Consider the following 22,668-nt stretch of genomic DNA (forward strand, 5'->3'; position numbering starts at 1 on the left):
ATCTCACATTTAAGAAGGGCCCACAAGTTCTCAATAGGGTTTAAGTCAGGTGAGAAAGGGGGCCGTGTCATTACTCCGTCATCTTTAAGGCCTTTGCTGGCTCGCCAAGCAGTGATAGTTGGATGCATGTGATGGTGCGTTGTCCTGCATAAAAATCATGGCCTTCTTGAATGATGCAGACGTCTTCCTGTACAACTGCTTGAAGAATGTATCTTCTAGAAACTGGCAGTAGGTTTGGGAGTTGATTTTTAAGTCCATCTTCAACCTGAAATGGTCCAACTAACTCATCCTTAATAATAGCAGCTCATACCAGTACCCCTCTTCCACCTTGCTGGTGTCTGAGCCGAAGTGGTGCTGTGTGTCCATTAGTTATCCAGCCATGAACCCATCCATCTGGTCCATCAAGAGTCATTTCATCCATCTGTAAAACCTTTGAAAAATCTGTATTCAGATATTTCTTAGCCCAATCTTGACGTTTCAGCTTGCGAGTCTTGTTTAGTGGTGGCTGTGTTTCAGCCTTCCTTACCTTGGCCATTTCTCTGAGCACCTTGTACTTCTGGACACTCCAGGTAGGTTGCAGTTCTGGAATATGGTGGCACTGGAGGATGATGGGTTCCTGGTAGCTTCATGTTTAATCCTTCTCAAGTCTTTTGTGGTTAATTTGCGTCTTTTCTTCTCCACACGTTTTTCGCAACCCTGTTGACTATTTGCAACAAAATGTTTGATTGTTCTGTGGTCACGTTACAATAGCTTGGCTATTTCAAGACTGCTGCATCCCTCTGATAGGCATTTTATAATTTTTGTTTTTTCAGTGTCTGTTAAATCTCTTTTTTGGCCCATTTTGCTTGAGATAAAGACGCTGCCTAATAATTATGCACACCTTAATATAGGGTGCTAATGACTTTAGGCCACACCCTCCCTCAGTACACAAATAAATACCAGTTAAGAATGCTTAAATCCAATTAGCATTCAAGTGTATATAGCTTGGGGTTGGAAAATATGCATAGAAATAATGGTAGGGTCAGAGTAGCCTGGGCCCGCCCATCCTAAGCGTGATGCAACACGAGGGCCTGTTGCGAGCTTAGTCTGGCCAGGCAGGCTATCTACAGCATTTCCAAGCTCCTGAAAAATCGGGAACCAATCAACTTTGAGCATCTCCAACGGCCCTGGGTAGAGGCGTGTTCAAGGCAGTGACATAGTAGAACTGCGACCGGAAGCCATAGATTGTTTACAGAATCTATGCCGGAAGTGCTTCATTCACATCACGAACATGGAGCAGCGGCAACCCTTTAACACAGCGGTAGATGCTGTATTGAAAGCATTCAACGGGAAGTTCTCATTGAAAACGGAGCAAAGAGCAGCCCTGGAGGTATTTATTGAAAGGAAGGACGTTTTCGCCTTGCTCCCGACCGGCTTCGGTAAGAGTTTAATCTACCAGTTAGCCCTGTCGCGTCACATACATCAGAGGAAAGAGTGATGTGATTGGTTTAAGCTTCGTCACAGCCTTTTCTGGCTTCGACCAGTAGCAAACTGAAGCATTTCAGGGAGGCGGGTCAACCACGGGCTCTGGGAAACAGTTTGGCTTAATAGCTTGGCCAGACCAAATGCTCGGAGAGCTTTGAAGTCGCGTTAGCCAGGCTAGGGTCAGAGTACTCATTTGCCTAATAATTGTGCACACACTGTATTCTTTCTCACTAATAAATATATGAGGCGAGGTGGCCAAGTGGTTAGAGCGCTTGACCGCCAAGCGAACGGTCCCCGGTTCGAGCCTCGCCTCGGACGGTGATCTGGGGCTCGCTTCCTGTCCACCCAGCAGTGAATGGGGACCTGGTGGAAACACTGGGGAAGTTAAAGGCGGCGAGGAAAGGAACTGGCCACTCTACCTCACCATGCCGACAGCCTAGACAGAGTGTGCTCTCTAACAGGCACTCCCCAACGTACGTACGAAAACATATATGGGACTCTTTGACTTTTTGAATAAATATAGGAGACAATTGAACTGAAACTAATCTTTGAATAATGTGTAGATTACAATCAACCAAAAACAAAACCATCACAACATTCATGAAAGCAGAGCACTCGTTTGCATTTAATACGAAAAACTCTGTGCTTCTGAAAATGAAGCTTATTTACTTCTTAATCATTCTAGTAAATCACAGAAGTTGGGAGAGATTCTGTTGATTAATTGGTCAACATTAGCGCTGGATTGTGCCCAAGAGTGGAAAAATCAATCACAGCCTCAACTTGAATTAACCATAAAAAAATAAATAAATAAAAAACCACCACAAAATGCAGCTATTATCTACATCTACATCCTGTGTATCTCTACGACCTTAAAGTCTACTGCCCAGCTTACTAAAGTTACCATCCGGGGGTCTGTTCAGTAATAATCCTAAACATGTTCCTTCGATAAATGTTATTATTCTATCCACATTCACTGGATATGAGCAATCGCATGCTCTGATTGGCTACTCTACTACTAGGATATCAGCTCATATACCATGAATAGAGAAACACAAAATGGCAGAGCGTGTTGCTGAACCAACCAAAGACGAAATAAAAACTCTACTTGAAAACAACCCCCCCCAAAAAGCAACAAAATATGGAATAAAAGTATTCGATGGTAAGAACATGTCTTTTTTTTCAAGAATTATTATTATTATTGCATTTTTCACAAATTGCTACTGTCACTTTGCTGGTTTGTTTACATTCTAAGCGGAAATTATTTTGTCTGACATTTTGTATAAAGTTTTTATTGATCAAATTTGCAAAAAATAAAAATAACTACGTAGAACTCGATGCGGGCGGCACGGTGGTGTAGTGGTTAGCGCTGTCGCCTCACAGCAAGAAGGTCCGGGTTCGAGCCCCGTGGTCGGCGAGGGCCTTTCTGTGCGGAGTTTGCATGTTCTCCCCGTGTCCGCGTGGGTTTCCTCCGGGTGCTCCGGTTTCCCCCACAGTCCAAAGACATGCAGGTTAGGTTAACTGGTGACTCTAAATTGACCGTAGGTGTGAATGTGAGTGTGAATGGTTGTCTGTGTCTATGTGTCAGCCCTGTGATGACCTGGCGACTTGTCCAGGGTGTACCCCGCCTTTCGCCCGTAGTCAGCTGGGATAGGCTCCAGCTTGCCGGTGACACTGTAGAAGGATAAAGCGGCTAGAGATAATGAGATGAGATGAGAACTCGACGCCAACGGCGTCGATGGGGATGCCTCTGCCCGGTAGACTACACGCCTTATTAAGTTGTGATTTGGGGATGGACATTTGACCTCACAGTAATCTTGACCTGGTGAAATTACTTGCATCAGCCTTGGAAACATTGTGTTCACAAGGTTTTCAGACAGACATTTGACCTCACAGTGACCTTGACCTTAGACCTTTTGATCTCAAAATCTAATCAGTTTATCTTTGTCCCCAAATGCACAAATGGTGAAAGTTTGGTGAAATTCCTTTCATTTGCCTTGGAGATATTGTGTTCACAAGGTTTTCGGACAGACATTTGACCTCACAGTGACCTTGACCTTAGACCTTTTGATCTCAAAATCTAATCAGTTCATGTTTGTCCCAAAGCGCACAAATGGTGAAAGTTTGGTGAAATTCCTTTCATTAGCCTTTGAGATATCGCGTTCACAATGTTTCGGGATGGACGCACACATGGACGCACGCACGGACAGACGGACAGCCCGAAAACATAATGCCTCCTGCACCTTACGGTGGCGGAGGCATAAAAATGCTCTGTTTCTCAAAATCCAGTGAATGTGGATAGAATAAAATAGTTACTCCACTCAATCTCGTCGTACATGGCTTATAGCCGACTCGGCGCTATGCATGTCATCGGTTATCAGCTCATGTACGACTCGATTTCGTGGAATAACTGTTACATATTTAATGTAACAACAATAACTGTTATATATTTAATGGAATAACTGTTACATATTTAGGGAAATTTTACATCTTCTGGCCAATCAGAATCTAGAATTCAACAATGCCATGGTATAAAACATGATGCTGGATGCTGGTTCACAGGTGTGATTTCGACTGAAGTGATGCTGTAGTGAATCTGTGGCTGTAACTAGTGACAGCATTATTGATGTATCAATGTATCAAGACTACACTTTCAGCCTTAAAGCCTTTCCTCCTGCGATGACTGGCATGGACTGTGTCTCTGATAATGCTGTATATTTGACAGTGTGTGTGACGGGGTTACATACCTGAGGTAGTGTACATCTGTGATCTCCTGCATACACAGCCAGCAGAACTGACAGGCACAAACTGTGCAGTTCATCCGGTTGCAGCTGCCATCATTAGTCTTCATGATATAGGCACCACAGCGTGGACAAGCTTTAATCTCCTCTGCATCTAAAACACACACAGACACACACCACAGACCAGGATTACCCAAAAGAAAAAAAGGTTAAAAGTTTTATCTTGGGGCAGGGGTGGCTGAGTGGTTAGGGCTCTGGATTACTGATCAGTAGGTTGTCAGTTTGAATCCTGGAACCAAGTTGCTACTTTTGGATCCTTGAGCAAAGCCCTTAACCCTCAATTGTACATCACTTTGGACAAAATGCTTTTTGCATTAAACTATCTAATAAACACAATTTTTTTAAAGCATATGATCCTGCAAAACATTGAAAGGTCATTGTGACTGATGACTGACTGCTCTTGTGAATTAGAAAGCTAATACAAACATTTTATCCATAATGCATAGTATTTCCTTTAGTTGGACTGGATCATTTTCAGATCACAAATGAAATGCAACATATTGTATTCGGAAAATTAGATAATACGACTGCTAGCTAAGCATGGTCTCTCTCCGGTTGATTTGGTCTGCACCCAAGTGCGATTGGGGGTGGCATGGTGGTGTAGTGGTTAGCGCTGTCGCCTCACAGCAAGAAGATCCTGGGTTCGAGTCTAGTGGCCGACGGGGGCCTTTCTGTGTGGGGTTTGCATGTTCTCCCAGTGTCTGTGTGCGTTTCCTCTGGGTGCTCCGGTTTCCCCCACAGTTCAAAGACATGCAGGTTAGGCTAATTGGTGGCTCTAAACTGACCGTAGGTGTGAATATGAGTGTGAATGGTTGTTTGTCTCTGTGTTAGCCCTGTGATAACCTGGTGACTTGTCCAGGGTGTACCCCGCCTCTCGCCCATAGTCAGCTGGGATAGGCTCCAGCTTGCCTGCGACCCTGTACAGGATAAGCAGCTACAGATAATGGATGGATGGATGGAAGTGCGATTGGAGTGTTCAGGTCAGATAAGATAAAATCATAACTTAGTGCTCAGGGGCTATGGGAGTGATGTTATTATGTCCCTGGTCAGAATAGCCGCATCATGGGACACAAATTATTTTTTTTCCAACCCATTTTTCCTGGCTAGTGGGGCCTTGAATCTCCTGCCAGATGTCAACAGCTGGAATGATAAGTGAAAGGGGTGGCTGGGGTCATTATAGCAGTGGTTGCGTTAGACTTTTTCATTGTCCGTCATTTTGACGGACAGGGTCGTAAAAATTCCGTCATTGTCCATTATCTGTCATTTTATTTTAATTTTTAAATGACAATGTATATAGGCTATAAATGCTATATATTTAATAACTTGTGTTTTCATGGACTCATTTTCATTTAAAAATTAATTCACAGAACAAGCTTGTATTATTTAATCATTTATTTATGTATTTATGATGCAAAAAGATGAACAGAGATTCTGACGTTCGGTCACTTGTGATTCCCTCCGCTAAAAACATTGCGGCTGTTGTGCCTTAACGGGCATATGAACAATGTTATTTTACAACGTAGCAAGACAATTGCAGTTAAAATATGAACTACAACTACAATGATTTAAGTGACAATCTAATTTGACCTGTTTGCGTGAGCTCAAACCTTCCTTCTGGCCTGCATGGATTTAAATTGGGAGCTCGCTTGTGCATAATCAAAGTCGTCAATGGAGACTGCTGCCGAGGCAATTGTCATTAAATTTTGCGTCTTTGCCTCGGACAGACGACTTCTCATTGACGTTTTAATTTTATTCTGAAGGCTGAACCCGCGCTCTGCTGTGACACTGGAGACTGGAATAACCAGCGCCACTTCAGCCAAAGTTCTGAAGTCGGGAAACATTTCTCCCAGGGAAGTGATCAGAAGCCAGCAAGAGCCTCTGAAAGTTGGATTTCCCGACCCTGCTAGTACTCTCTTCATAGGGAGGAAATCCTGCAGCATGTGGTCTTTCTGCACCAGTGGTGCAGCTGCACCCCGCGGTGACCCGTAGTGGGCTGACACGGAAGGTCTTAAATAAAACGAAGTTATGTTTAAATGTTAGTTTGTCTACCCGTGCTCTCATTAAAATGATAGTTTAGCAGATATTCGAGCAGTGATGTTCCTAAGCTTCCTAAGCTTGCTGGGGAAGAATACAATAAATCGACATTTGTTTCATTTTAAAAACAAGAAAACAACTAGCCTAAATGAGCGCTATTGCATTAAGACGTACAGGCAGGGAAACGACACAAACAACCCAATGCATCTCGTTTTTTAATAGCAAAAATGACGTGTCTTCTGTAGAGAAGGGAAACATTAATACATCTCACTGTGCTAGTGGTTAGAAAAGTCAGAGCGCGGTCAGGAGCGCGATGGGGGGAACAGCCTTGCGCAGTGGCTACAGTGTATACATGAGTAGCCTATGCACTGAACATCAAGACTGCCGCAACGTCGGCTCAGATTGAAAGTGACGGCAGTGAAGACTATGTATACTGTATGTAAGAAAACTCTGCCACAACTTGCCAATCATTTCAATTGTGTGTTTCATTATGTTTTATTATTGTTATTATTAGGCTATTATTGTTATTGGTAATGGTAACGGTAAACATCCGTCAAAATGACCGACGGCCTTCAGATTTTTCCGTCATAGCTAAAAAAAATCCGTCAATGACGGACAATTGTCGGTTAACGCGACCTACGCATTATAGACCTGAGATGCCTTCTTGTACAGGACGGATTGTATAGGTTCTGGAGTTGCAGTTCCCAATGATCTTGCTAGCTTGGTTGATCATCTTATTCAGCTTGTTCCTGTGCTTAAAGCTAGACGGCCTTTCGATTTCATAAAATCGGTGAAATTTAGTTCCCTCTGAAATTTGGTTATTGTGATATATGTTTATTTCTGTAATATCTCACAAATTATCAGGCCATTCTATGGCTGGGAAGTTATTTAATTTGAGGGGATTCCCGAGCAAATAATGTGCATGAAATCGCTCGCTTTGCGCAGTCAAGCAGACAGAGGAAGTCCGTGTGCGCATGCGCAAGTTTACCTTCTTCTTCCTCTTCTTTTGGGTTTTACAGCGGCTGGCATCCACAGTGTTGTGTTACTGCCATCTCCAGGTTTACCTTTGACCATGCACTGACAGTTCCATCATTCTGTCGCTAAACGAACAGCTGATCATACCGAGGTGCTCGCTGACTGCCGATATTTATTAGTTTGGTCCTGCGTTTCCTTTCCTTCGCAACATAACGTCTTTTCTTCTCACTTTCTGTTACTGTAGTCAGTCTTTCAGGTTTCATTCGCGTCCCTCATTTTCCTCTCTTGTTTCAAATTTGTATCCCACAATGCCTTGCACGAATGGAGAAAGCCCACCATGTGATGCATGACGTAGTATTGAATTGGGTTATGATGAAGCAAGAAAAAATAGCAGAGAATTTAGGGCCACATGGCCCTAAACTCATTAATTGTTCTTTAAAAAAAAACTAATAAAATTGGAAGTCTGTGATTCGAATTCAGTAGCTTTTGGTCCACTAAACAAAAATAACTGGGTGTCGGGGAAAATTCTTTTTATGACCTACACTTGAAAAATCTGAAAGGCAGTTTAGCTTGAGGTTCCTATAGCAGGAAGTAATGTTAAAAGTGAGAACCCTGTCAATGAGTAACCTGTAGACCATGGGCAGGGTGTATTTTCTGGTCTTGAAGCTCCTCAGTTTCCTGAGAGAGAGAGAGAGAGAGAGAGAGAGAGAGGGACTGTCTTGCCTGTAGCCTTCATTGGTCTGAAAGCTGAGTTTATTGTCAATGATTGATCCCAGATATTTAAAGTGAGTGACCTTTTCCACTTCCTGCCCTTTCATGATAACTGGTTTGAAGACAGGCCCTATGTTGCCTGTGCCCATGCTCCTGTGTATTCTTGAATAAATTGAACGTGGGATGGGAGGAAATTACTCCAAGGTTCAGAATAACCTCTCCAAATGAACTCGGTGTAAGTCCCTGTTGCATTCACTCCATCTCTTCTCTTGCCATCAGGAAGTTTCCTGAATATGTGAAGGTGTTGTGTGTCACTTTTAGACAGTGTTTATACTGAGACTGAGATGCACATACTCGTAAGTGTTACTGGGTATATTTTAAAAGGTTATAAGAGATGATCCACAGAACCTTGATTCCTCAACAGTGAAAAGAATAAGAGATTTGGCCAGTCTGTAAACAGACCTTCCATTGTGTAACCCCAATATTTTGTTCTGTACCTCCGCCTGATTCCTCACTGAAGACGTAGAGCGCTGAGGTGTTGTTGCTACCCAATGTGTGTCGGGCACGTTGTCGTCTGGCTTGGTCACACGTCTGGTCTGGGTGCCACAGCTGACGACAGTGGTAGCAGAACTCTGTGTCACAGCCCTCACGGCCACAGCTCAGCTTTGGACACTCGGCACAGCCATAGGCTATCACTGCGTAACTGATCAAACGGTAACATGTCACACATCACCACATTTTATTAACATGATCTGCAATTTTTTATCAACATGTAGCCTAATGGTATGTTAATAATCTTCACAACTGGAATAAAACATTCATGTATACATTTAAATATGAATAGAATAAACTGATTGAGACTAATCCAGATAAAATTTCTATCAGACCATACGAGATGGGCAATCCATTTAAAATTCTCTCACCACCATGTTAGAAATGTTTAAATGTTTGTTTAAACAAATAGTCTTTGGAGGCGCAACCAAGTAACATTTCAAACTAGAATGAAGCAGGACATGAATTCTACTTCATGCCATCCGTTAAATCACCAAATCTGGAGTAAGGATCTTTGCTGAGATTGACATTTAAGTTAAAACCCAAGCAATGTGATTGAGAACTATGCTAACATGCTGACATTAGCTACTCGTTAAACTCTGACAGGACTCACAAGGCTCACAAGTCCTAGGATTTTTGGCCTATATTCAAAATTGGTCAAAATACTCTGGGGAGACTGACCTTCAATAATTATTCAAAACATCCATCCATCCCACTTATCCATCAGGGTCCCAGGGGAAGCTGGAGCCAATCCCAGCTGATTTGGGGCAAGAGGCGGGGTACACCCTGGACAGGTCGCCAGTCTATCACAGGGCTTATCCAAAACATGCTGACAATTTTTTAAACAATATGGTGGCAATATATTGCAAATTTGCAATCATTCATTGTTAGGCAGAGCATGGTTTACTCAAACAGCTGTAACTCAGGACTGCTTGAATGGATTCACAACAGGGTCCTGGAAGTCTGCAAAGATTGGGGTGTGGTCATCCATATGGGACAGGTTTAAAAATCAAAGAACTGACCTGTCAAGATTCAGCTGAAATTTGGTAAACTGCATCATTGTCCTAATTTGTATGTGCCTTTCTAATGATGACTGGGTTGCCCAACAAAAATGGCCACCATCAGACAATCTGATTTCAGCAGACTTTTTACATAGTTAGTATTGAGCTACTGTCATGAGCCATGAAAAGCGTATTCATCTGTGGTCTCTTTATTGTTCTATGCAACTTTTGGCAAGAACGGGCCACTAGGAGCTCAATTTGTGAAGGGTGCCTGGATCCCATACAGCGTCATGTCTATTTTTTTTTTTTTTTTAACAGTTAGTGGTGTATGAACATGGTTGGAAATCTTTCAGTAAATGCATGTGTTTCTTTTCATAATGAAAAGTACCAAACTCCCTCTGAGAAAATATTTGTAAGTATCTGCCATATACAGTTGTGGTCAGAAGTTTACATACAGTGACATGAATGTCATCTTGGATATGAATGTCATGGCAATATTTGGGCTTTCAGTAATTTCTTTGAACTGTTCTTTTTCTGTGGCAGAATGATTGTACAGCATACATCTTTAATTAAAAAAAAGTCTCTTATCTTGCCAAGGCCTCTTAACTTCCTGTTAGTGATCATGATTAACTACAGCTGGCAGCTTCTCTGTGCCTTCATAAAAAGGGTTTGTTTACAGCACTCATTGGATTGACCAACACACAGTAAAATGGGAAAGTCCAAGGAGCTCAGTGCAGATCTGAGAAAGAGGATTGCAGATGTACACAACTCAGGAATGTCTCTTGGAGCCATTTCTAAACAACTGTAAATTCCAAGACCAGTTCAAACACTTGTATCCAAGTTATTATGAGGTGTAGTCACTTTGCCAAGCCACTTTGCTTCAGGAAAACTAAAAACTGTCACCCTCAGCTCAAATGATGGTTTGGATGGTCAAGAACAACCTGGGAACCACCATGGCACAGCCCTGCGATGAACTGGAAGCTGATGGATCACTGTCTACAGTTCAGATCACCATGGACTAGAGGCTGCTATCCAAGAAATAAACCCCTGCTCCAAAATTGACACCTTCAAGCTTAACTAAAGTTTGAAGCTGACCACACGGACAAAGAAAAAGCCTTTTGGAGGAAAGCTGTATGGTCAGATGAGACAAAGATTGAGTTGTTTGGCCACAATGACCACCATGTACAGAGGGACACTGTACCAGCTGGTGGTGGTGGTAGGGTCATCATGCTCTGGGGCTGTTTTACAGCCAGTGGAACTGGTTCATTGCACAGACTGGATGGAAGGAGGACTACCTCAGAATTCTTCAGCATAAACCATCAGAAACTTGGACACGACTTGGGACTTACAACAGGACAATGAACCCAAACACGCATCAGAGCTGGTTGTGGAGGATAAAGCAGGCTAACATTAAGCTTGAAACAAGTCCTGACTTCAACCCTGTTGAAAATATATGGATTGTGCTTATAAGTCGAGTCCATGCCAAGAAAAAAAAAAAAATTTAATTGAACTCTACCAATTCTACCATGAAGGGTCGTGAAATATCCAACCAGAATTCTGCCAGAAGCTTGTTTAAATATTAGGTGTGCTGTATGTATAATTTTGACCCTGTGTTGATTTCAGAAAACCCAAAGAAAATTAAAACTTGTGCACCAAATTCTAGTGGGTTTTTTTTTAAATTAAATATGTATGCTGTACAATCATTCTGCCACAGAAAAAGAACAGTTCAAAGAAGTTACTGAAAGCCCAAATATTGCCATGACATTCATATCCAAGATGACATTCATGTCACTGTATGCAAACTTCTGACCACAACTGTATATGCATTAATACAGTGCGAGAAAGTGATAATATTTTAAATATATTAGAAATCTTAGAGTAACATGGTAAATACAGTATAATAAGGGCAGGAGACTTACAACATAAAAATCAACCCTACAGAGAGTCTCAGCTTCCCTTTATTAGGCCTCTGGTTGCTGAGAGGAAATCCAACCCTGGCCTCTTGAGCTATGCATAATGTAACAGTGAGGAACAAAACTCTATTACTGAGGCCCTGTGTCCACTACTGCATGCTTTCAAAAGCAAACAAGATCACAAAAACAATTTTTTTGAGGAATACCAAAATATGTCAAATAATATAGATATTTTATTTTACTATCAGTACGATCAGTATGCACATTTTTAATGCATTGCTGACCACGGAGTAGTCAATCTGACTCTGAGTTGATTTATTTGCTCTTAACATTTAAAAACGCCTCGTTATAGTGATAGGTGTCAACCTGCAGTCTGGAGCCGGGCACCAGCGTGTGTCAGGGTCGGCAGCCAGGAAACGGCGGAGCTGATACTCCTCAAAACGTTCAAGCAATGCACTGTCATCTAGGATTGCACGTACATCCGTTGGTGCTAGTGCTTCGGGACACTGTGGGCAGGCGATACCTACACGACTCTCTGAGATCTCAATGCGCAGGTACTGACGCAAACAGTCAGTGCACGCATGGTGTGGGCACGAGGACAGACGGGGGAAGTGGGCACGTGGCTGGCTCAGCAGGCACAACGGACACTCGACCAGGTGCTCGAGGAGCTGCTCTTGGCTAGAGGAGGAAAGCGACACGACGCCTGTGGAGCCGCTGCTCACGCACTCCACAGCCTGCTCAACCTCAGTTCCTTCAGCTTTAACTGAGCCTGTTTCAGCAGCCTCTCCACCTCCATCTCTCTCACTGTGAGGTGGCTCCTGGAGTGGAAGAAGAAGCAAATTAAAATTTAGGTCATTAAAACATTCCATTTAGGAAAAAATTCGTCATCTTAAATTGCACCAAATTATAGCTGTGTATTTGTATTCTGTCCCTGGCATTGATTTCTTCATATTGTTCACATTGCAGGGGAATCAGCAAATGCAGACAAATTGACCTCTCTCTGTGAATTCCAGACAAATATACTACACATAGCTAAGTCCCCATAATCACGTTACAGTACCTTGCTAATGTAAGGACAGTAGTATTAGGTAGATTAATTTACACAGTTGAAGTAGTGTATTGCATGCTCTGTTTAGGCAGCTGATACTGATAACATTAATAAACTACTTCATATTAAGCAATCAGGGGCATTATTTTATTTCGCATTTTGTTTAGCTCTGTATTTGATGATAAAAATAGTGTTTAGATGACATAAGATGCTTTATAAAGTTATTTGAATTGTACGAAGATGCTGTAGTACCTCCTCGTGATACTTTAACAGAGCACTTAGCTGTGATCATAAGTTGTGACACACGGTATCATGTGGTATAGGATGTCTGCATCAGAGGGGTTTTTTTTTCCCCCATGTACAATTAAACGAGACCGTCAATGACTATGTAGCTCATTCTGGCCCCGTCTAGTCCAGAAGGGACGATCTAAATTGGGCCACCTTGCACAATAAATGTTGCAAGCTATATACACTCTATACAAGCTATATACGAAAACTATACACACTCTAGAAATCCCTACCTATTTGCCAGAAAGAATCCAAAATGGTGAGGAATTGACCAAGAAGAAGCTTTTTTGTTGTTGTTGAACTGCTCATTAAGGCTTAATTAGTCCATAACTTAATTAACGATTGTAATTAGGGAAATCTGGGTAGAACTTATATGCACCCTAGGTATCCCTACCTTCATGTCGAAAATAATTAAAATCAGTGAAGAATTGAGGGAGAAGAAGCGATTTGTGTGGAAACTGCTCGTCAGGGCTTAATTACTCCATATCTTCATTATTTATTGCAATTATGCAAATTTGGGTAGAAGCTATATGCAGCCCAGGCAGACCTACCTTCCTGCCAAAAAGAATAAAAATTGGTGAAGAATTGAGAGAAAAGAAGTGATTTTCGTGAAATGTGGACGACACTGGATGGATAACAGACGACGGACGGATGACGGACAACACACGATGGCATAAGCTCATCACCTGTCGGCCGGATGAGCTAATAATCAGTGTCTGTATTGTTGCATCCCTAGTCAAATCAATCAATTGCCATGACTCAGAGTCCTACAACATCACCTTCTGCTGGATCACCTGCCTGACACTTGTTCCTGCTCGTGCCCTTGCTCCCATTTAATTCGAATGTCTTCAAAATTCCCCATGGCATTTCACGCTGCAGCAGAACCATAGGGAATTGTGTACATCACCTGCTCCCCAAAGTGATTAAAAAACAGATCAGGTGACACCAGAGCATTTAGCAAATTTGTCCTGCACCAAAAACAAGCTCGAGCTAGAAAGAACTAAATTACTTGCAATTCTCTGGTGCAATATGAGCTTGAACTCTCAACCTTTTATACCACCTCATATCCCGACACACAACCTCCAGAGATGTTGTGTACATACTGTATGTGTCGTTGTGTAGTTGTGTGTGTGTATTCATGCAGAGGGGATAAACTGTGCAGTTAAACCGCAGTTTCCTGGCAACAGCAAGGCAACCCTTACAGTAACACTAATTAAATAAGAGTGGGGAGGAAAATGTCAAAATTAGCAGAAAGGAAAGTGTATCAATGTTTTTTCCATGACTGTCTTGGTCTCCAGACCACCTCTTAAAAAAGGAAAGTGGAAGTATATGGCATCCGTCAATATATGTCAAGAGAAATAGTATCATGTGATGATAAAGATATATTTGTGCACTCTCACACACTAATTCCCTGTTGGTATAAACGACATTTTGTTTTCTTCATTCTGACCTCAGGGTATGTTAATTTTTGCACTCAACTGTAAATATGACTTTGAAAAATGTTTTTATATTCATTAAAGTAATTAAGCATACATGTTAATGTTGAAACCAGGACAAGCCTCAGCATTGAATATGGAGCTGAAATGTAACCCTTTCTCACAGTACAATGGCAACGGCAGAATGGAAATCTACTTATCATACATTTTCAATCTGTATAAACAAATGAAATGTTTTATCGCTGTAAATCTGTTATAAGATTAGTCAGGACACTGTCAGGTTTCTGTGTGTGGAGTATCGTGACTCTGTGTTTAGCTGCTGGTGAGCAGGGTGATGGGAAACTGGAGGGGTGTGAGCGCCTTGCTGGGAAAATAATTCGCACATCTTTCCACAATAACATTGGTACAGAGATAAAATGGACAGCACGACTAAAGCTTTTTTGATAGTAAAACACGATACAAACGGCAGAATTAAAGTATAGCATTTAAACCTTGTCGGCTAGGTAAAAGAGAAATAGTTCTTAAAACTCTGAGTATCTACTTTCATATGAGCCGTTAGCCACTACTATTGAGTGTGACATCACACACAAAAAAGTGCTGAACACGGGCACCCTAAAACAGGTGGAAATTCCTTCTTTTGTTTTTAAAATCTGGTAAAGAGTTACAAACATATAAATGTCCAGACTGTTCATTTATGACCATTTGTCATCAATGTATATCATCAGATAAAGTTTGTTAGTCCAGATTTTCACTCCTACAGTATGCTCAGCAGCACCGTCATGAAGCGAGATTTCTCACGGCTGCAGTATGACTGAATCTTGAGTCATACTTTATATGAACTGTTCACCATTGCCATTTTTGGTCAATGTTTTATACAACAGCAATGCGGTATGTACATAATTTTAACAGCTAGTTACTGTGAAACTTTTATAAACTATAAAATGAACATTTCTATTTAATAAGCTAACAATATATGCCTTTAAAGGAATACGCCAACCCCAAGTGAAATTGAGTCAGTCCCTGCAGTCCCTAGAGTTGGATGAGTGAGCCAAAGCGTTTTGTAGCCGACCCAGCCATTGTCCTGATCTGGAAATGTCCCGGTTAGCTTTAGCTTAGCGTAGTCGCTGTAATCCGGCGTGTCCAGCTAGCATTGTCGTTGCAAAAGTGAATCAAATAACTCAAGATTTTTTTATAATTATTTCTCATGACCTGTACATTCACATCGAGTACACATATCAATGCAAATTAACACGAAGGGATTTACTAGACCAATTTATATCTGGAACTATTTTCGGCCACAGCACAGGCAAAGCACCGCTGCAGGCCCAAAGACACTACGCAGCACCTGAAAACCCTGGTTTCCCTGGTAACACTGGTGTATTGACGGAAGTTGTGGTGCTGCGTGGTGTCTTTGCGCCTGCAGCGGTGCTTTGCCTGTGCTGTGGCCGAAAATAGTTCCAGATATAAATTGGTCTAGTAAATCCCTTCGTGTTAATTTGCATTGATATGTGTACTCGATGTGAATGTACAGGTCATGAGAAATAATTATAAAAAATCTTGAGTTATTTGATTCACTTTTGCAACGACAATGCTAGCTGGACACGCCGGATTACAGCGACTACGCTAAGCTAAAGCTAACCGGGACGTTTCCAGATCAGGACAATGGCTGGGTCGGCTACAAAACACTTTGGCTCACTCATCCAACTCTAGGGACTGCAGGGACTGACTCAATTTCACTTGGGGGTGGCGTATTCCTTTAACAGTTAGCAAAGATTACTCCGCATAATATCCTTTATCACTTACAGACAGCAACCTAACTAGCTGGCCTAACTTCACTGAAACATGACTACCCTTACACTTAACAGTTTATCCACGAAATCGAGTCGTACATGAGCTAATAGCCGACAAGGCACGTAGCGGTATGCCAGTTTTATTCTATCCACATTCACTGGATTTTGAGAAACGGAGCATTTTTTTTTTTGCAAATTCGATAAATAAAAGCTTTATACAAAACGTCTGACAAAATCATTTCCGCTTAGAATGTAAACAACCCGGCGAAATGACAGCAGCAATTTGTGAAACCTTGAGAAATAAAAAGGATACGTTCTTACCATTAAATACTTTTATTCCATATTTTGCTGCTTTGGTTTTAGTATTTTTTGGTGTTTTGTTTTCGAGTAGAGTTTTTATTTCGTCTTCTGTCGGTTCAGCAACACGCTCCGCCATTTTGTTTTTCTCTACTCATGGTATATGAGCTGATAGCCTAGTAGTAGAGTAACCAATCAGAGTGTGCGATTGTTCATGTCCAGTGAATGTGGATCGAATAAAAACACATATACAGTGGGGCAAAAAAGTATTTAGTCAGCCACCAATTGTGCAAGTTCTCCCACTTAAAAAGATGAGAGAGGCCTGTAATTTTCATCATAGGTACACTTCAACTATGAGAGACAGAATGGGGGGAAAGAATCCAGGAAATCACATTGTAGGATTTTTAATGAATTAATTGGTAAATTCCTCGGTAAAATAAGTATTTGGTCACCTACAAACAAGCAAGATTTCTGGCTCTCACAGACCTGTAACTTCTTCTTTAAGAGGCTCCTCTGTCCTCCACTCGTTACCTGTATTAATGGCACCTGTTTGAACTTGTTATCAGTATAAAAGACACCTGTCCACAACCTCAAACAGTCACACTCCAAACTCCACTATGGCCAAGACCAAAGAGCTGTCAAAGGACACCAGAAACAAAATTGTAGACCTGCACCAGGCTGGGAAGACTGAATCTGCAATAGGTAAGCAGCTTGGTGTGAAGAAATCAACTGTGGGAGCAATTATTAGAAAATGGAAGACATATAAGACCACTGATAATCTCCCTCGATCTGGGGCTCCATGCAAGATCTCACCCCGTGGGGTCAAAATGATCACAAGAACGGTGAGCAAAAATCCCAGAACCACACGGGGGGACCTAGTGAATGACCTGCAGAGAGCTGGGACCAAAGTAACAAAGGCTACCATCAGTAACACACTACGCCGCCAGGGACTCAAATTCTGCAGTGCCAGATGTGTCCCCCTGCTTAAGCCAGTACATGTCCAAGCCCGTCTGAAGTTTGCTAGAGAGCATTTGGATGATCCAGAAGAGGACTGGGAGAATGTCATATGGTCAGATGAAACCAAAATAGAACTTTTTGGTAAAAACTCAACTTGTCGTGTTTGGAGGAGAAAGAATGCTGATTTGCATCCAAAGAACACCATACCTACTGTGAAGCATGGGGGTGGAAACATCATGCTTTGGGGATGTTTTTCTGCAAAGGGACCAGGACGACTGATCCGTGTAAAGGAAAGAATGAATGGGGCCATGTATCGTGAGATTTTGAGTGAAAACCTCCTTCCATCAGCAAGGGCATTGAAGATGAAATGTGGCTGGGTCTTTCAGCATGACAATGATCCCAAACACACCGCCTGGGCAACGAAGAAGTGGCTTCGTAAGAAGCATTTCAAGGTCCTGGAGTGGCCTAGCCAGTCTCCAGATCTCAACCCCATAGAAAATCTTTGGAGGGAGTTGAAAGTCCGTGTTGCCCAGCGACAGCCCCAAAACATCACTGCTCTAGAGGAGATCTGCATGGAGGAATGGGCCAAAATACCAGCAACAGTGTGTGAAAACCTTGTGAAGACTTACAGAAAACGTTTGACCTCTGTCATTGCCAACAAAGGGTATATAACAAAGTATTGAGATGAACTTTTGTTATTGACCAAATACTTCTTTTCCACCATAATTTGCAAATAAATTCTTTAAAAATCAGACAATGTGATTTTCTGGATTTTTTTTTTCTTCTCATTTTGTCTCTCATAGTTGAAGTGTACCTATGATGAAAATTACAGGCCTCTCTCATCTTTTTAAGTGGGAGAACTTGCACAATTGGTGACTGACTAAATACTTTTTTGCCCCACTGTACCAGGACAGTGCATAATAGCCTGAGTTTTCTCCGCCCCAGTGAGGAAATTTACAAGGTGAAAAATATAACTGTGCTTTGACAGGACAGGAATACTGAATGGAAATTTACAATCAGATATTTTGCACATATTCATTTTTAGAGGAGTGTCTGGTATAAAATGGGTCGTAATATTTGTCATTCTCTTAGAATTACCGCTTTGTTAGCATTCATTTTATCATCCCTATGGGAACACTATAAAGTGCATCTCTGTTTCTACCACAGAATTTAAAAAAATTGTCCTTATACCAGCAGATGTGGTATTCCTGTTGTGTACGAGTGAGTGAATGAGTGAGTTACTAGTCAAATCCCTTGAAGTGCTTCACATCTGAAATATTTTGACCATGATTTAATTATCAGGGAAAGTTTAAAATGGATCATTTAAGCTGCAAAAAGTGCTAATGTAGCTTCATTCAACTAAATTATAACTCTTTCTTACATTCTGTGCATGCTCCTGGTCGTTAGGTGTCAGCGTAATCACCACTTCATCTCGACTCAAGGCAGCTGCAGGCTTCTCACTCTTGGGGTCTGACTTGGGCTTGCGGGTAAAGAAACTGAGGAAGCTAAAGGCCTGGGACTGCTGCTTTGGCCTTTTCATGGTAGGAAATGTGACAGTCCAACCATACCAACATGAGTGAATTAGACCTTTTCAGCGTGTGAGAGGGTGTATACAGGACATTTATGAGTCGAAGCTGAGATGCACTAGTGCACACATTGGGAGCGAGTGAGACAGACATCTATAAGGGTGAATCCTACTGGAGATCATTATCCTTTCAAGTATCCAGTAGCGTAGTCATCCTTTTCAGCCACAACAAACTTATCAACCTGAAAAAAAGTGAAAAGATTATTAATGAGTAACATTTTACTCATTAGCACATCTTTATTAACTCATTTTACAGGTTTTTTTTTTTTTTTTTTTGTGGGTCGCAATGTGTTCATGATTCAACTACCATCAACCTATCTAGAAAAAGACATTTAATCTCAAGGCTTAGTTCATGCCAAAAATGTATGATACATTTTCCGTATTGAACTTCTTATAGTACAGGGTGTTTCAAAAAATGTGATATTATTTGAGACGTAAATATCCCAGAAACTACATAGTCTAGGCAAATGAAACTGAACAGGGTTAATATTGAGCAATATAAGATTTATTCCTCAAAATTTGAACGAGAAATTCAAAAGGTATGTGGATTCCATGAACGATTTCACAGATTTTCAATATGCACACCGCCTGAGACACAGACAGCCTTCCTCTTTGAACTTTTTGTCCCGTGTCCAAATCTCCATTGCAGTTGGTGCATTTTTAGAGAATTCTGTCATAAATGCACGCTGCACGGTCTTGTTCGACTGTGTTCGAGCGTACTCTAACACACAAAACGCCTTTTCTTTTCCAGTGAATGGCATTTCTATACCCAAAAAGATAAAAACAAAAAACATTAAACATAAAATTTTGACCCGTTTCCACACATGCTGTTAAAATTTGAGGTCAATTAAACGAGAATTGGCAAAGTTATTACATTGTGAAATGATATCAAAATTTTTAAAAACACCCTGTTCTATGTTACCAGGTACAGAGCAACTAATCAAGACACGTGTTAATAAAAAGGGTCCTTCTTCCTGTCTTTGCATGTGCTGATAGAGCTACAGTCTCTGTAATAACACTACAAATCATTTAAACTGCATTGAGAACTAGTGAGAAAGTGACAATGTCCAATGCTGATGCGTTCAAACAGTCTCTGGTCAGCCACTCAACAGGCAATAACCTACGATTAGACTCAGTTTTTTCCTCAAATAGTTGTACTATTTATTCTCAGAAAAAGTATTACTACATAAACCACAGCAATATTGAATTCTTGAATCTGAATCTTCACAGGGACACAGAATCTCATCTCATTATCTGTAGCCGCTTTATCCTTCTACAGGGTCGCAGGCAAGCTGGAGCCTATCCCAGCTGACTACGGGCGAAAGGCGGGGTACACCCTGGACAAGTCGCCAGGTCATCACAGGGCTGACACATAGACACAGACAACCATTCACACTCACATTCACACCTACGGTCAATTTAGAGTCACCAGTTAACCTAACCTGCGTGTCTTTGGACTGTGGGGGAAACCGGAGCACCCGGAGGAAACCTACACGGACACGGGGAGAACATGCAAACTCCGCACAGAAAGGCCCTTGCCGGCCCCGGGGCTTGAACCCAGGACCTTCTTGCTGTGAGGCGACAGCGCTAACCACTACACCACCGTGCCGCCCCGGGGACACAGAATATAATCTCTGAAATGGTGAAATTAACATTTTTGAAGGATTTAGTACTTTCTAACAGTCACTAAGTTTTCCATCAATTTTAAGTTCAAGACAAAGAAAAATGAGAAAGGCCAGTGAGCGAGCGACTGTTGATATTCGCTATAATATACTGTATGTGATGACAAAAACTAACTTGTTTCACAAACTTTGCAGAACATTAAATGTAACTATAAACTGATTATGCACTCCGTGAAGCTAAGACTAAGACATCGATAAGCAGAGGTGGACAGTAACAAAGTACATTTACTTGAGTACTGTATTTAAGTCCACTTTTTGAGTATCTGTACTTGAGTATTTTTTTTTTTTGGAAACTTACGACTTTAACTTCACTACATTTGAAAGGCAAATGTCATACTTTTCACTCCACTACATTTCTATCAAGGACCTTGTTACTATGAAGCGGCTTTGAAAGTGGATGTTTTTTTCTTTTCTTTTCTTAAACGTGATTGGTTTTTTCACAGGTGACACTGAGACGGCCTATTAGTAATCACTAGGGTCACGTCACGTCCATAGACTATAAAATCAAGATCAATTATTTCTCAACAGCATTATTTGAACACAATCAGTTGATGGCAGAATGGAAGAAGGCGGTTCTTCTGGGGAATGCACGCACACCCATGGCCATATCTTGAACCCATGTTTCAGTTTTCTGAAAGGATTAAAGATTCGTTTCGTTTTACATGTTTGCTTTGTTTGCCGAAAACGAACCACATCACGGTCTACAAAAACTCGCCGTCCAACCTGCGGAAGCATATTGAGGAATATAAACGTTTTATTCCAAGAGAAAGCTTGCAATGAAGTTGTCTGTGCTTTTAGAACTAGCACAGTTCTACGTTGCAAACGTAGCTATGCAGTCTGGTTAGTCAAATGACTTTCTATGGATTTGCCTGCCAAGTTGTCATCACCTTGTCCATGGCTAACGTTAACACAAAGCTAGTTAACTTGGACACTGTTAGTTAGCATGTAAAAATGGAGTTACGCTAACATGAATAACGTTAACTTATCTGAAGTCCTTTCAGAAATATGTTTTAGCATAATCTTGCCAAATAAACAATGTCTTTCTTTTCTAGTAACATTAGCTACCCAATATGATTTTGAGTTTGAAAAGAGTTTGCTAGCATGTCAGGTGGAGCTTCACTGACTAGCTAGCTTAACGTTAAACCACCATGATGGCACAGCATGCGTTCATTTTGTGAATTCACATTTCTGTCTTTGGTAACGGCATTAAGTATTTTAAGTGTTGTGGCAATAATACTTTTAATACTTAAGTATTTTTAAAAGCAAGTACTTCAGTACTTTAGCTTAAGTAAAAATTTGACTGTACTACTTTCACTTGTATCGGAGTAACATTTGATCAGTGGGATCTGTACTTTGACTTAAGTAATGAAGTTGGGTACTTTGTCCACCTCTGTTGATAAGACACTCCACAACAGACTAAGTGGAACATATACGGGTACACACATGCTGAGAGCAGTACTTGGTATTACTTGGAAGGACCACAAAACCAACAAAGAGCTGTATGGTAAACTTAGCAACATAACAGCTGTACTACAGGAAAGGCAGCTGAAGTTCATAGGGCACTTGTGGAGGAGGAATGAGGAAATAGTAAGTCAAGTGCTTCTTTGGGAGCCAAAGCAAGGAGCAAGAAAGAGGGGAAGACCAGCACTTACATATGTGGACCAGTTATGGAAAGACTCTGGACTGTCCACTGAGGAATTGAAAACCATCATGGATGACCGTGAAGAATGGGGGAAACTAGTTTGTGGTGTCCAAGCGCGCTCGAACTAAGCAAGCATAAACTGATAAAAAATAAACTTTGTGTGGTTGCTTTCTGTGGTATAAGAGGAATAAATAAATTGGGGCAATGTTTTATTCCTTGCTTACGCAGTAGTACCAATTTTAAATTTTAATCATCATCATCGTCACACTTTCATTTCTTTCTCATCCCATCTCATTATCTCTAGCCGCTTTATCCTGTTCTACAGGGTCGCAGGCAAGCTGGAGCCTATCCCAGCTGACTACGGGCGAAAGGCGGGGTACACCCTGGACAAGTCGCCAGGTCATCACAGGGCTGACACATAGACACAGACAACCATTCACACTCACATTCACACCTACGGTCAATTTAGAGTCACCAGTTAACCTAACCTGCATG

General features: G+C 41.5%; 1 protein-coding gene across 1 annotated transcript in view; it reads right to left on the reverse strand.

The window, feature by feature from the left end:
* Positions 1-18,804, reverse strand: part of si:ch211-278j3.3 (E3 ubiquitin-protein ligase RNF19A) — a 43,917-nt gene extending 25,113 nt beyond the window's left edge. The window contains exons 1-4 of the mRNA XM_060916090.1: positions 18,646-18,804; positions 11,815-12,266; positions 8,480-8,685; positions 4,209-4,356 (exon numbers count right to left, since the gene is read on the reverse strand). Coding sequence (XP_060772073.1) covers positions 4,209-4,356; positions 8,480-8,685; positions 11,815-12,266; positions 18,646-18,804 — 965 coding nt within the window. The remainder of the gene's footprint in view (positions 1-4,208; positions 4,357-8,479; positions 8,686-11,814; positions 12,267-18,645) is intronic.
* Positions 18,805-22,668: the final 3,864 nt, after the last annotated feature.

The sequence above is a fragment of the Neoarius graeffei genome, chromosome 3 (assembly GCF_027579695.1).
Source record: "Neoarius graeffei isolate fNeoGra1 chromosome 3, fNeoGra1.pri, whole genome shotgun sequence".
In the NCBI taxonomy this organism is placed as follows: domain Eukaryota; kingdom Metazoa; phylum Chordata; class Actinopteri; order Siluriformes; family Ariidae; genus Neoarius; species Neoarius graeffei.